This window comes from Lithobates pipiens, unplaced genomic scaffold (assembly GCF_037356315.1).
Source record: "Lithobates pipiens isolate NorthernLeopardFrog02 unplaced genomic scaffold, aLitPip1_a1.2 Scaffold_18, whole genome shotgun sequence".
Taxonomy (NCBI): domain Eukaryota; kingdom Metazoa; phylum Chordata; class Amphibia; order Anura; family Ranidae; genus Lithobates; species Lithobates pipiens.
This window is the reverse complement of record NW_027507758.1, coordinates 594890689-594904365: the sequence shown is the minus strand read 5'-3', so window position 1 is coordinate 594904365 and position 13677 is coordinate 594890689. Positions and strand designations below refer to the sequence as shown.

At 46.0% G+C, this 13677-nt stretch overlaps 1 protein-coding gene across 12 annotated transcripts in view; it reads left to right on the top strand.

Annotated features, from left to right (window-relative positions):
• LOC143989174 (uncharacterized) overlaps positions 1 to 13677 on the top strand; it is a 61827-nt gene that overhangs the window by 32558 nt on the left and 15592 nt on the right. For 10 of the 12 annotated variants that reach the window (XM_077489208.1, XM_077489209.1, XM_077489213.1 and 7 more), the window contains exons 2-7: positions 568 to 735; positions 812 to 949; positions 3127 to 3276; positions 10526 to 10663; positions 10788 to 10928; positions 11049 to 11189. In XM_077489208.1, coding sequence (XP_077345334.1) covers positions 568 to 735; positions 812 to 949; positions 3127 to 3276; positions 10526 to 10663; positions 10788 to 10928; positions 11049 to 11189 — 876 coding nt within the window. The remainder of the gene's footprint in view (positions 1 to 567; positions 736 to 811; positions 950 to 3126; positions 3277 to 10525; positions 10664 to 10787; positions 10929 to 11048; positions 11190 to 13677) is intronic. The other 2 variants (XM_077489207.1, XM_077489211.1) reach the window with 2 other exon arrangements.

Sequence of the window (13677 nt, the reverse complement as noted above, 5' to 3'; positions counted from 1 at the left end):
TGATGTGATGGGGGGACCTCTAATGTGATGGGGCCTCTGATGTGATGTGGGGCCTCTGATGTGATGGGGGGCCTCTGATGTGATGGAGGACCTCTGGTGTGATAAGGGGACCTCTGGTGTGATAAGGGGACCTCTGGTGTGATGGGGGGGACCTCTGGTGTGATGGGGCTTCTGATATGATGGGGGGGGGCTCTGATGTGAAGGGGGGCCTCTGATGTGATGGGGGAACCTCTGATGTGACGGGGGAACCTCTGGTGTGAAGTGGGCCTCTGACATGATGGGGGACATCTGATGTGAAGGAGGATGTATAGGTGGTGCTCTGATGTGATGGGAGGGCTTCTGATATTATGGGGTGGGGGCACCTCTGATGTGATGGGGGGCCACTGATGTGAGGTTAATTCCATCAAGATGGTTTTGTGCCTTATCCCAGGCTTTCTTTAGATTTTTTTCATTTTAAATTGGGTTGCCTCTAGGTTTTGCAGACTTTTAAAGGGTCCCACAACTGATAAAAGTTTAAGCAATACTGATCTAAGTTGGTAACTATTTCTGGAATCTAATATCTTTCAGCACTGGCTCCTCCTCCAGATCTGATTCCTGTATGTCCAGCCTTCGATTCATCCATCTGTATCTATGCCAGGCCCGGTCCTGCCCAATGTCACAATGACAGCCAGTGTACCGACTCCAAGAAATGCTGCTGCATCAACTGTGGCCTGGTATGCGTGCCCCCGGAAAGAGGTAAAGCACTGTGAACCTTCTAATAACCTTACCATAGCGAGCCATCACTGACCACCCACTCTGTTCTTTCCCGCAGTCAGAGCCGGCCGATGTCCAGACATAAAAGCCAAATGCCGCCCGGAGCCCACCTATAACTGTACCAGTGACAGTGACTGTCCAGGGACAAAGAAGTGCTGCAAAATATGTGGGAGGACCTGCTGGGACCCGGCACCAGGTACCACCTATTGTGTAAATTGTTGCTCAACAGATATCGGGGGGGGGGGGGGGGGTTACTAAAACTGTCATGGTAGCCAATCAGCTTCTAACTTCAGCTTGTTCAATTAAGCTTTGGCAATATAACCTGAAAGCTGATTGGTTTCTATGAAGAGCTGCACCAGATTTTCCATACTCCGGTTTTAGTAAATAACCCCCCAAGACTATTAAAGGTCTGCCTCAATTACTTCTAGTATTTTAACAACACGTTTTTTCCATGTTTTTTTTTTTGAAGAGATTGTTGGTGTCAAAGTAATACCAGTGCTTGGGTTATCACGATTATGAACACAGCGTTAGGAGTAAAAATTGAGTTTATATTGGTTTTAGGATTATTTATTCATTTAATTAAAAGTATTAAAAAAAATTAAAATCCACTTTTAGTCAAGCATTTACAGTGGTTATTTTGAAGACACTTTTAAAGAAAAACATAAATAATACAGCCATCATATCTAATGCCGCGTACACATGATTGGAGTTTTCGTTCGGAAAAAGCTCTGTTGGTTTTCCCGATGGAATTCCGCTCAAGGTATCTTGCCTACACGCGGTCACACCATATTCCAATCGTTTAGAACGCAGTGCCGTACAACACGTACAACGTGACTAGAAAAAGGAAGTTTAATAGCCAGTAGCCAATAGCTTCTGTCTCGTAGTTGAATCTGAGCATGCGTGATTTTTTGCATGTCGGAATTGCATACACACGATCGGAATTTTTTCCGTCGGGAAAATTGAGAACATGCTATCAATTTTTGGCTGGCGGAAATTCGGACAGCTAAATTCCGATGGAGCATACACACGGTCGCATTTTCCGATGAAGCTCTCATCGTCTTTTTCTGGCCGGAATTCCGATCGTGTGTACGCGGCATAAGAATTGGTAAACTGCAATATAATAAATTATTGCTTTTGAGTTTATTACTGCTTTAGGCATTTACAGCACAGCCCGCAGACGAGAGCAAGGCGTAGGCGCAGGGCTGGCATGAGGACAGCGGACTGCAGCGATTGGCCGGGGGGCGGAGTCAGCGCCAGGACGTGTGCGCGCTCTACGCCCCGGCGTCAGTGGAAGGTGCAAGGTTCCCACCCTCCCTCCCTTACCTTGGACGGAGTGGTTATGGTAGAATCTACCGGGGGGGGGGGGAGGACAGGCTAACTTGTTCTTTTCTGTTTCAGGTTTGCGGTGTTGGATGTCGTAGCGGTTGGCGGGTGTTGGTCGATGCAGGTACAGGAAGATAGCCCCTCCCCACAGAGAAGTTGATGCGGGACCCATTGCAGATATGGGCTCGTTGATGATATGCCATATAGTGAAGGTTGATATGGCTGATGGTGAATGGGTGCACTGCGGTAAATAGTTCGGTGTCTTTGAGCCAGCATGTCGGCTTGAGGCCTAGTTAAAGGAATATTACCGCAGTGCTTGTTTGGATCGATATGCTAATGGGGTGGAGAGGGGGAGTTTTACTGCAGATGACCAACGCGTTCAGGGTTTGAAGTTAAATTATGTTTTGTTGATATTTTGTTATACGTTAAATTATTATATTTTGATTAATAAAGAGGCTGCTACGGCCACTAAATACTCCAAAGGAAGGTGTGGTCTCATTTAATGGGAAGGGGCAATTATGGAGTTGGGTGGTTGGTACAGCAGCTGAAGCACGTCAGTCATTCTGTAGTCAAGTGGATTTTTTTTTAAGCTGCTTTTATTCAAGCACCTACAGTGGACAATTAAAAAAAAAACGCTTTTATTCAAGTATTTACGGTAGACATTTTTTAATCTACTTTTATTCAAGCATTTCCAGTAGACGTTTTATTAGAGGAAAAACTATTATTTTATTCAAGCAAGTGGATATTAAAAAAAAAAAAAAGGTTTTTACATTGATTTTTTTTTCTAAAAAGTTGATTAACTAAAACTGGAGAGCGCAAAATCTGGTGCAGCTGTCCATGGTAGCCAATCAGCTTCTAACTTCAGCTTGTTCAATTAAGCTATGACAAAAAAAAAAAAAAACTGGAAGCTAATTGGTTTCTATGCAAGGCTGCACCAGATTTTGCACTCTCCAGTTTTAGTAAATGAAGCCCCATTATCTTTGCTTTACAACTAAATATAAAATGCATGATCAAGGATTCCCAGAGTGCCATGTTTAATTCTTCCTGTAGAGCCGGCGGGGGTTTGTCCCAGGAATGATGGTGGTAAATCCGGCTCTCTCCAATGTCATTCTGTAAACTGCAGCCGGGATTCAGACTGCAAGATGGGGGAGAAATGCTGTGCCTCCGGAGAAGGACAGTCATGCGTGAAGCCCTTTACAGGTAATAATAACCCCCAAACATGAAAGTTTACACCCAATTTACTAATCTAGAAGTGCATTATTTTTCATAATAAACTCTACTTTCATACAAAGGGCTGTTATCTTCACTTCTCATGACTGGCAATAATGTCTTTTATGGCAATTAAAGATGGACTCTAGGCAGATAGACGAGTACACAATTTATAGCAGCTCTGGCATCACCTGGGCATATTCTGAGTTTTTTTCTGTGCTTTCTGAAAACAAAAACCATGAAGGTGGTTTTGGTGGGACATAATAGAAGTCTATGGCAAAGTGCAGCATTAGTCTGAAAGCCAAGCTGATCGTTTATTATTACGGACCCCTGAACTCGTTTGTTTTTTTTGTTTTTTTATTAAAAGGCATTTATTATGACAAAAGGCATTTCCAATACAGATGTTCATATATACCAGTGATGGCGAACCTTGGCACCCTACATGTTTTAGAACTACATTTCCCATGATGCTCCACTACACTGCAGAGTGCATGAGCATCATGGGAAATGTAGTTCCAAAACATCTGGGGTGCCAAGGTTCGCCATCACTGATATATACAGTCTGTGCAAGAAACAGAAACAACTTTATATATACAGGGAGAATTCATTTTTACTTTATACTGTATCTTATATAAATTCACAGTATATCTTCCATATTGCCTTTTGCAGAAACTTCAAATAAGGAAAAAACAAAAAAAAACAAAAAGGAAAAACATTTCAACCTTATTAAACCAGTGTACATTTCTTCCAATATACGACTCTATAGCTATATAACTTCTACCGCAAAAGCAACGTGTCCACTGCGTCTCGCCATAATGTGTGTCCACCATTGCATGCCTCTTTAAACTGTAAGGACGCCTTCACTGGGCTATCAACATTGTAGTAGCCTGCTGAGGGCCAGTTGTGGAGGAGCTACTTCTGGGGCACCCAACCAACATTGCCATATTTTTTCGAACTTCTTAGGTGATTTTCTATGATAATAGTTATTCTTTTCACAATTAAGAATGTTAGGTGCTTTAGTCCATTGTTTGCTCACCGGAATTTGGGTAGACAACCAATACCTCGCTGTAAGTTTACCCCTGAACTCTGTTAATTAATACTGATCTCATGAACTCTCCCCCACTTATTACTGACCCCTGAACTCTCCCCCACTTACTACTGACCCCTGAACTCTGCCTCACTTACTACTGACCCCTGAACTCTCCCCCACTTATTACTGACCCCTGAACTCTCCCCCACTTACTACTGACCTCTGAACTCTGCCTCACTTACTACTGACCCCTGAACTCTGCCTCACTTACTACTGACCCCTGAACTCTCTCCCACTTACTACTGACCCCTGAACTCTGCCTCACTTACTACTGACCCCTGAACTCTCCCCCACTTATTACTGACCCCTGAACTCTCCCCCACTTACTACTGACCCCTGAACTCTGCCTCACTTACTACTGACCCCTGAACTCTGCTTCACTTACTACTGACCCCTGAACTCTGCCTCACTTACTACTGACCCCTGAACTCTGCCTCACTTACTACTGACCCCTGAACTCTGCCTCAGTTACTACTGACCCCCTGAACTCTCCCCCACTTACTACTGACCCCTGAACTCTGCCTCACTTACTACTAACCCCTGAACTCTCCCCCACTTGCTACTGACCCCTGAACTCTGCCTCACTTACTACTGACCCCCTGAACTCCCCCCCCACTTAGTACTGACCCCTAAACTTCCCTCCACCTATTACTGATCCCTGAACTTTCCCCCACTTATTACTGACCCCTGAACTCTGCCTCACCTACTACTGACCCTTGAACTCCGCCTCACTCAGTAGTGGCCCCTGAAATCCACCTTACATACTAATGACCCCTGAACTCCGCTTCACCTGCTACTGGCCCCTGAACTCTGCCTCACTTACTACTTACCTCTGAACTCTGGTTCACTTACGACTGACCCCTGAGTCACTTCTGAGCGTTGCATCACATACTATAGGGAAAATCCGATTGCCTCTCGGAGGATTAGAAAGGGAATTCTTCCTCTGCTGTAGCAAATTGGAGCATGCTTTGCTGGGGTTTTTCATCTTCCTCCGGATCAACTGTGGGTGAAAGATTGTGTATATGGGATTGTATATGTAGCACTAACCCCCGAAGGAGCTGCTGGTTTTATTCGGGCTTACCGTTACCTTTCCTGCTCGGCTCTTCATCTTAGGAGGGTTCCGTAGGAAAGTAGCCCAAATGATGATAGATCAGACACGTGGTCCTTTTTGAAGATTTGTTTAGGGATCCAGAGGACAAACAGCTCCACAGACTGGGTCCAGCAGTCACGGATAGGCCCCTCTCACTTGACCTAGCAGCCGATGAGATGCTCAACAAAGTCTCTGCCACAGACTTGTTAATTGAACTTAGAGATTTTTGAGAGTAGATATTCAACAAAGTCTCTGCCACAGACTTGACAATTGAACTTAGAGATTTTTGAGAGTTTTAGGAAGAACTACCATATAGTACCAGATTCTTTCAGCTGACCCGGCGATACTGTACAGCTATTGATCCTCAAACTGAGTTCCCAGGCTCCTCCAGAGACACCAGCCTTGCGCTCGGTCCTCCACTGGAAAAGTCCTCCCCTGGATCCTCCAGCTTTCTCGGCTTCTCCCCGCAGGCGAGACAGCACAGGACCACCCCTGGATCAGCAGGCCCCAAGACGTTCCTGGGCCTACACTCTCAGTTGCGAAGCCTTGGGCCAGCCGGCCCCGAGGCGCAGATCCATGCGACACAGGCCCCAGGCCAGGAGGGCCATGAGGTCAGGGCAGCGGACCTCAGGAAACGAACCCAAAAAAATGACGTCAGTACCTTAAATACCCTCTCCCAGAATGCACAGCAGGCAAACCACACCCACTGAACCATTTACGAGCAGGAGGTGCTTTCAATGCATCCAGCCTGCTGCTGTTCCACACCCACCGAAGGTGACAGCGACACCTACAGTCAAGAGGGAATCAGTGCAACCCAGCCTGCTGGAGAAGAAGGTATGCTGTGCTGTCTCAAAAGAAAGAGCCAGCAGATGTGAGTGTATGCTGATTGCTGTTTTACCCTGAAACAGCCAGCTGGACTGAGCTATACCTTGTCGCACTATTGGCTACTCCAGTGCCTGTCCAAGATTGCCAGTCTGTAACTGAGTCCCTGCTGTTTGGGCCTGCTGGAGAAGCCACCGAGATGAACCGCCCCAAGATACTCATCACCCAACAAACAGTTAAAGGTCAACAAAAAGGGGGTCCCCTCCAATACTTCGGCTGATCGCTACAGGATAGAGTGGTGAGAGGGTCTCAGACCCACAGTTAAGCTGATCCAGTAACAATATTATTAGTACTCAATTGAAGAGGTCTGCAGGGTTAAATAACTACACCCCTTTGTCCTAGAAGTTTGTTGCTGCTGCTGAACTAGGACCAATGTGGCCAATCTACCTGTTCATTCCATCTAATTAGCCGACAGGAGATTTCCATTAAGGATTATATCCAGTGGCGTAACTAGAACCTTCAGGGCCCCGATGCAAGAAACCATGAAGGGCCCCCCTGAACCCCAGCCAGGGCCCTTCCCTCCGAGTTCGGCGGTGGAACTCCAGGGCATGGTCACAGGTATGACCTTTGGGAGCCCTGTAGTTCCACCACTGGGTGGGGAGAACAGACATCGGACTGAGCGGCAATGCATGGAGCAGGAGAGGGGTACTCTGAGGACACAGGTCATGCGGGGAATGCACAACTAAAGAGCAGCCAGTGCGATAGTCGAGCATGGAGCTCTGCTAGTCACCCTCCGCTTCCAGCCACCCGTGTGCATGGTGCACTGGTACCCCTACCTGCCTATGCTGCTGCCGGCCATATGTAGAGGGGGCTGCATGGGCCCCCTGCATCACAGGGCCCGGTTGCGGTCGCAACTGCTGCACCCCCTATAGTTACGCCCCTGATTATATCTAGATAACTTCATCCTGAGGGCAGACTTGTAATTGACTTTTACATTCAAGGTTTTTATTTTAAGTCAAAGCCGCAATATCAGCAAGGTGACAGTACAGTGCCATCCAACATGACATAAGGCATTGGCATGCAGAGCAAAATAGTAAAACATCCAACATGTGACAATAACATATGAATCCTGATTTGGATACCGTACTTCAAAAAACTAGAAAGAGATGCATACAACGTGGTGGCAAAATAGCTTGCACTACCAGCAAATATATACAAAAAAAAAAAGGTATTATCTTGAAGATATTGTTGTGGATTAAAAAACTGAATAGGCACCATACATTTCACTGAAGTGAACTTGCAAACCATAATCACAGGTAAATGTCAAAGAAAGTAAAAGAGAAAAAAAGAAAGGAAAGTAAAAAAGATAAGCTCAAAGGTAAAGGGAGTATCCCAAAAACGAAAGGGGGTCTAGGCTAGAGTGGGAGATGGAGAAAGAGGAGAGGAAGGAGGAGAGGAGCCCAGGGACCTTATCGTGCCGGCAGTAAGAGATAAGGGTATATGTATTGTAGATGTATCTCCCAGGGTTCCCAAATCTGTTCAAAAAAGTTCTGCTGGTCACTAATAATACTAGAAACCATTTCATTGTAGCGGCGACACCTTGGACAAGGTGTCCACTAAGTACAAATTTATTTTTCTGGCTCAGAACAGTAAAAGGGTTCTGAGGGCTAATTGTGTAGGTTTAACTTTGGCATCAGTTTGACTGGGCTGTGTTAGGGTTCTGCCTGGCCATGTGTACAGTGGGTGCACATGACAGGCTTAGAACAAGGCCTGGTTGGAAGCTTTAGGAATTGGCGTTTCCCGGGAACCAATCAGTAGGTGCGTCTGGCCCCGCTGAGGAGTCTGGGGAAGGGTACTTAAGATGTTGAAGTCACGTGTTCAGGGTTCGTTCGTGAGGCCAGAGCAGCCTGTTCCTGTAGCTGGACCGGGGTAGCCCCGTGAGGGGTCCCGGTCACAGGAGCGTAGGCCGCCCCGCAACATGGTCAGTTTGACTAGCCCCATTAGACCCGCATGGTCTGGGGTTAGGAGCCATCTGTTCCCGAGTCTCTGAGCCGAATGGTCCACGACGCAGTAACCGAGGGAGGATTCAAGGCGCCCAGGTGTGCTCTCAGCTTGGAGGGTCACCGCAGCTCATGTAAGCGACCGGGGGAGGACTCTTCGGAGGAGGGCCAACAAGCTGGCATCCCAAGAAGTGCCTGATTGCTGGGTTGTCAAGGACACTACCGAATCCACGTTTTCCAGTACTGCCAAGGAGGCAGAGAACGTTCCAGGTATTGAGGAAAGGTTCCTGTTCACTTTTGGTTGCAAACTTATTCAAGGTTAGAGACTTTGCAAGTTCCGGTTTAAAGTGCTGACTGCCATAATCTCTGGCTGGAGATTTGTTCAGCTTTGAAGCGCCCAGCTGCGAGTGGCTACTCTCTAGGTTGCACTAGAGACTTTCTGATTATTAGCAGTTCAAGGTGCCTGAGTCTCTTCACCTTTGCTCTCTGTTCCCAAACGAGACTGTGTTTGTTGGATGTTACCCCTGCAAATAAAAACCTTTCTAAAGGACTTTTATGGTGTCAGAGTCCAAAGTTGTTGGGTACTAACCCTAGGAACCCCTAGACGTGGAAGAACAAGCCAAACGGAGGTAACCGGTAAGCCCAAAAGTCAAGGCCGCCCCATCGAGGGTTATGGCCGCCACATCTTGAATCGTAATCCACAAAATTTTATGTTTCAGTCATCTAAAGGACACTGAGGGTTTCTTCCTTGCTTCTGCTATATTGATCTAAGCCTCTAGCAGAACAAAGCAAACCAGATGTTTCAGTGGACAGGGCCATTCAGGCGGCAAGTCATTTAGCAAGCGCCAGACTGGGCCCTTGTTCAATAGACAACCCCTTCCGATTTCAGAGCATCGAAAACACCCTGTTCCATAAATTCCTAAATTTGGACATTCCCACCATATATGAAGCACAGAATAGAACCTCACAACTTGCATGTACCTGACTTTAAATTCCTAACCTTAGTCCTAAACCTTGTCCCCTTGGGACAGCTCCCAATTGACCTAGCCTGGTCTTTGTTTAGTACTTATTGAGGTTTTTGGTGGCATTTCATCTCATGAGGAGAGCTACAGTTTATGCCGTTGGGATCATAGTATACACTGGAGTTTAGAAACAGTGCAAGGGACTCTGGTTGTGTATCTATTATTGTGTTCCATGTTGGTTGACTAACTACCCAATACATTCTGCTATTTTCCATAGAGTTGTGAGTCCAATTCTTGTGTGCTCATTACAGCTTACAGAAAGATATATTGGTGATGTCAATGAGGTTGAGGCCTCACACGGCTGGAACAGAAGTAGAGGACCCAAATTAAATAGAGTTTCCTGCAGGGGTAGGGCTACATTCTTCCCACTGTCCACAAATGTAAGGGACATTCTTTCCACTGGCCTCTGGTGAACTGAGGGGTTCCCCAAGACCTGGAAATTATTTTTGGAGCTCCTCTATGGGGAAAAAAGGTTGAGAAAGGCCTATCCTGTGCATCAGGTTTAATCTATTCTGATTCTTTAATAGCTGCTAGTCCCACTGTACATTGGGATCCCACTGTACATTGGTATAAAAAAGAAATTGTGACATTTCAGCAAGGTATGTAATTTTATCGAAATGCATTGGTGTCAAGAGGAAGGGTTTTTTTCTGGTGGTTTTTAAGGGTGCAATGGGATTTGAGTGGCTCCTGTGAGTTATGGAAGTTTCATAGTTTCATAGTTAGTAAGGTTGAATAAAGACACCAGTCCATCCAGTTCAACCTGAGTGTGTGTCAACAATTGTCCCTATCCCTGTACATTGTACACTCCCATTGGTCCATACCCTCATGGAAGGTTTGTTTGGTTTTTTATCAAGCAAATGGTGACAATAAGGCTAAGTGAATCATTTCACTGTAAAGTTAAGTTTGGAAAAATCATCTGCTCATGTCAAATGGTTCTCTTTAGTATCCAAATATCTTTAATGGGCACAATTATCCAGAGTATACATTTACCTACCTGTTCTTCTGACACATTAGACTCAATTCCCAGGTAAAAACACCAGAATAAGGATACATATTTTCATAAAAGTGACAGGTATTTTTGTCCAGGCCAAAGAGATCTGAAAATAACAGCCACTTACCTGAGCTACAGATCTTTATCCTTGTGTAAAGCTTCCTGACTAGTGTCCTGTTTTCATTGGGTACAACGTTGCTGATTTTCTCTGTCCTCTCTCCACAGTCAGACCTGGAGAATGTCCATCGCCCCTTAAAATCCAGTGTGTTAGGGCTGACTATACCTGCAAAAGTGATGATGACTGCTCTGGAGAGCAGAAGTGTTGTAATATCTGTGGTAGGAACTGCTGGAACGCAGAACCAGGTATCACTATAACTTATGCTACTATTTAGGACCTTCAGCTTTGCTGTTTCTTTTGTCACTTCCTCATCTCTAGTCAGTCTGCTTATTTGCGCCATCATGTTTTTCACATTCTGTCCTCTCTCAGCAGTCAAAGCCGGACAATGCCCAGACATAAAGGCCAAGTGCCATCCAGAGCCCACCTATAACTGTTCCAGTGACAGCGACTGTACCGGGACAAAGAAGTGCTGCAACATATGTGGGAAGACCTGCTGGGAACCAGCACCAGGTACCACTATAACTTATGCTACTATTTAGGACCTTCAGCTTTGCTGTTTCTTTTGTCACCTCCTCGTCTGTAGCCTGCTTATTTTCGCCATCATGTTTTTAACATTGTGTCCTCTATCAGCAGTCAAAGCCGGCCAATGCCCAGACATAAAAGCCAAGTGCCATCCAGAGCCCACCTATAACTGTTCCAGTGACAGCGACTGTACCGGGACAAAGAAGTGCTGCAACATATGTGGGAGGACCTGCTGGGACCCGGCACCAGGTACCACCTATTGCATAAATTGTGGCTCAACAGATATCAAAGAGTATCAAATGCCTGTGTCAATTAATTATCCTAGTATTTTAGCACCAAATCTTTCCATTGACATTTGAAGGGATTGCTGGTGTCAAAGTAATATCCATGCTTTGGTTATGGCTGGTATAAAACCAGTTATGAATGAGTTAGAGGTTATAGGGAATCTATAATGGCTTGGGGGGTCAGTTTATTTAGTAAAATCATTTACAAGCCACTTTCATTCACGCTATTACTGTGGTAATTTCTTTTAACCACTTCAGCTCCAGAATTTTTTTTTACCCCCTTAATGACCAGGCCATTTTTTGCTATTCAGCACTGTGCTACTTTAACTGGTAATTGCGGGGTCATGCAACACTATATCCAAATATAATTTATATCATTTTATTTTATTTTACCTGCATTAAGGTAAAAAAAACTTCCATTTGCTGTTCCTTCAAACCCACCCACCAAAATACTACATTACCTGGCTTCTCTCTTGATCCTGCGCTGTGCCTCTCTGCATCCCCACTCTCTTCTCATCCTCTTCTCACAGGACACACAGGCATGCAGTGTGACGCATTTGCTTTTGCTGCTGTCAGTCAAATTTAGTGAGGAGGGATCAGGGGGTATGGCTGAGCCAAACTTTGTGTGTCTATGGGCCCGGCTTGCTGGAGGGGGGGCAAACTCAGAAGAGAAGGAGCGGAAAGCGCCAGTGGGAGACTCTGTAAGATGAGGTAAGAGGCCAATCTGTGCAATAATCTTGCAAATTTCAGGTAAGTCTAAACCTTTTATTTTAGGTAAAAACATATGATCCTTTAGTATCACTTTAATGATAACAAAAAAGCCATTAAAATACTGTAGATCTCCTGCAGCCAGCAACAATAGGCCCCCCCCAGCAACAAACGACACACCCCAACAACAATAGACCCCCCCAGTAGGGATGAGCTTGGTGTTCGAGTCGAACACCGGCTGTTCGCCCGCTCGGCGAAGCCAGAACTCTGCACTGCTCCATCGCAGTGCATTGCTGGCTCATGATTGGCCAAGTATGCACTGTGATCCCGCATGCTTGGCCAATTACAGCATCGGCAGCGAGGAGAGCCATAAATGGCCACAGGCAGGAAGCTTGTGGCCAATTATAGCTCAGGAGGTTTAGTACACGCCCCAAACTATATAAGGTCGCCAGCGTGGCGGCCTTGTGTAGTGTGTTTCGGCGTGCAAGAAAGAGCTGGATAGGGAGGGACAGTGTGTTCTTTTCTCAGGCATCTGCAGGAGTTAGTGGGTGTTGTGTGCCTCCAGCGCAGTATACACCTGCATCTACCCTTTATTGCTGGTGTTCTGTAATACATGCATCTGCAGGAGTTAGTGGGTGTTGTGTGCCTCCAGCACAATATACACCGGTATCTACCCTTTATTGCTGGTGTTCTTTAATACAAGCATCTGCAGGAGTTAGTGGGTGCTGTGTGCCTCCAGCATAGCACAGTATACACCTGTATCTACCCTTTATTGCTGGTGTTCTGTAATACAGGCATCTGCATGAGTTAGTGGGTGTTGTTTGCCTCCAGCACAGCACAGTATACACCTGTATCTACCCTTTATTGCTGGTGTTCTTTAATACAGGCATCTGCAGGAGTTAGTGGATGTTGTGTGCCTCCAGCACAATATACAACTGTATATACCCTTTATTTTTGGTGTTCTTTAATACAGGCATCTGTAGGAGTTAGTGGGTATTGTGTGCCTCCAGCACAATATACACCTGTATCTACCCTTTATTGCTGGTGTTCTTTAATACAGGCATCTACAGGAATTAGTAGGTGTTGTGTGTCTCCAGCACAGCACAGTATACACCTGTATCTACCCTTTATTGCTGGTGTTCTTTAATACAGGCATCTGCAGGAGTTAGTGGGTATTGTGTGCCTCCAGCACAATATACACTTGTATCTACCCTTTTTTGCTGGTGTTCTATAATAAAGGCATCTGCAGGAGTTAGTGCATGTTGTGTGCCTCCATCACAGCACAGTGTACACTTGTATCTACCCTTTATTATTGGTGTTCTCAATGTCATCAGTCACTCCTTCCCTAGACCCACCATGTCCTCCTGAGGAGTCCCCCAAACTGTTTGAACACAGTGTTGGGTACACGCTCCAGGAGGATGCCCAGCATTTTGAAGGCTCTGATGATGATACCCAGCTAGAGGAAGGTAGTAGCGTGAGCGCAGAGAGAAGAGATGCTCAAAAAGGACAGCAATCTGGCAGTCATGTTCCACCAGCTGCAGCATACTGCCAGGTTAGCTCCAGTGATGAAGAGGGAGGGGGTGATGAGTTCACTGACTGCACGTGGGTGCCTGATAGGAGAGAGGAGGAGGAGGGGGAGGCACATCTCCAACGAGGCAGGATGTCCTCCAGGGGCCAGCTTAGGGGCAGCACACCTGCTGAATACCACCGCAGAGCTCCGTCTGTGCAGGGCGCTGCCTCTGCAC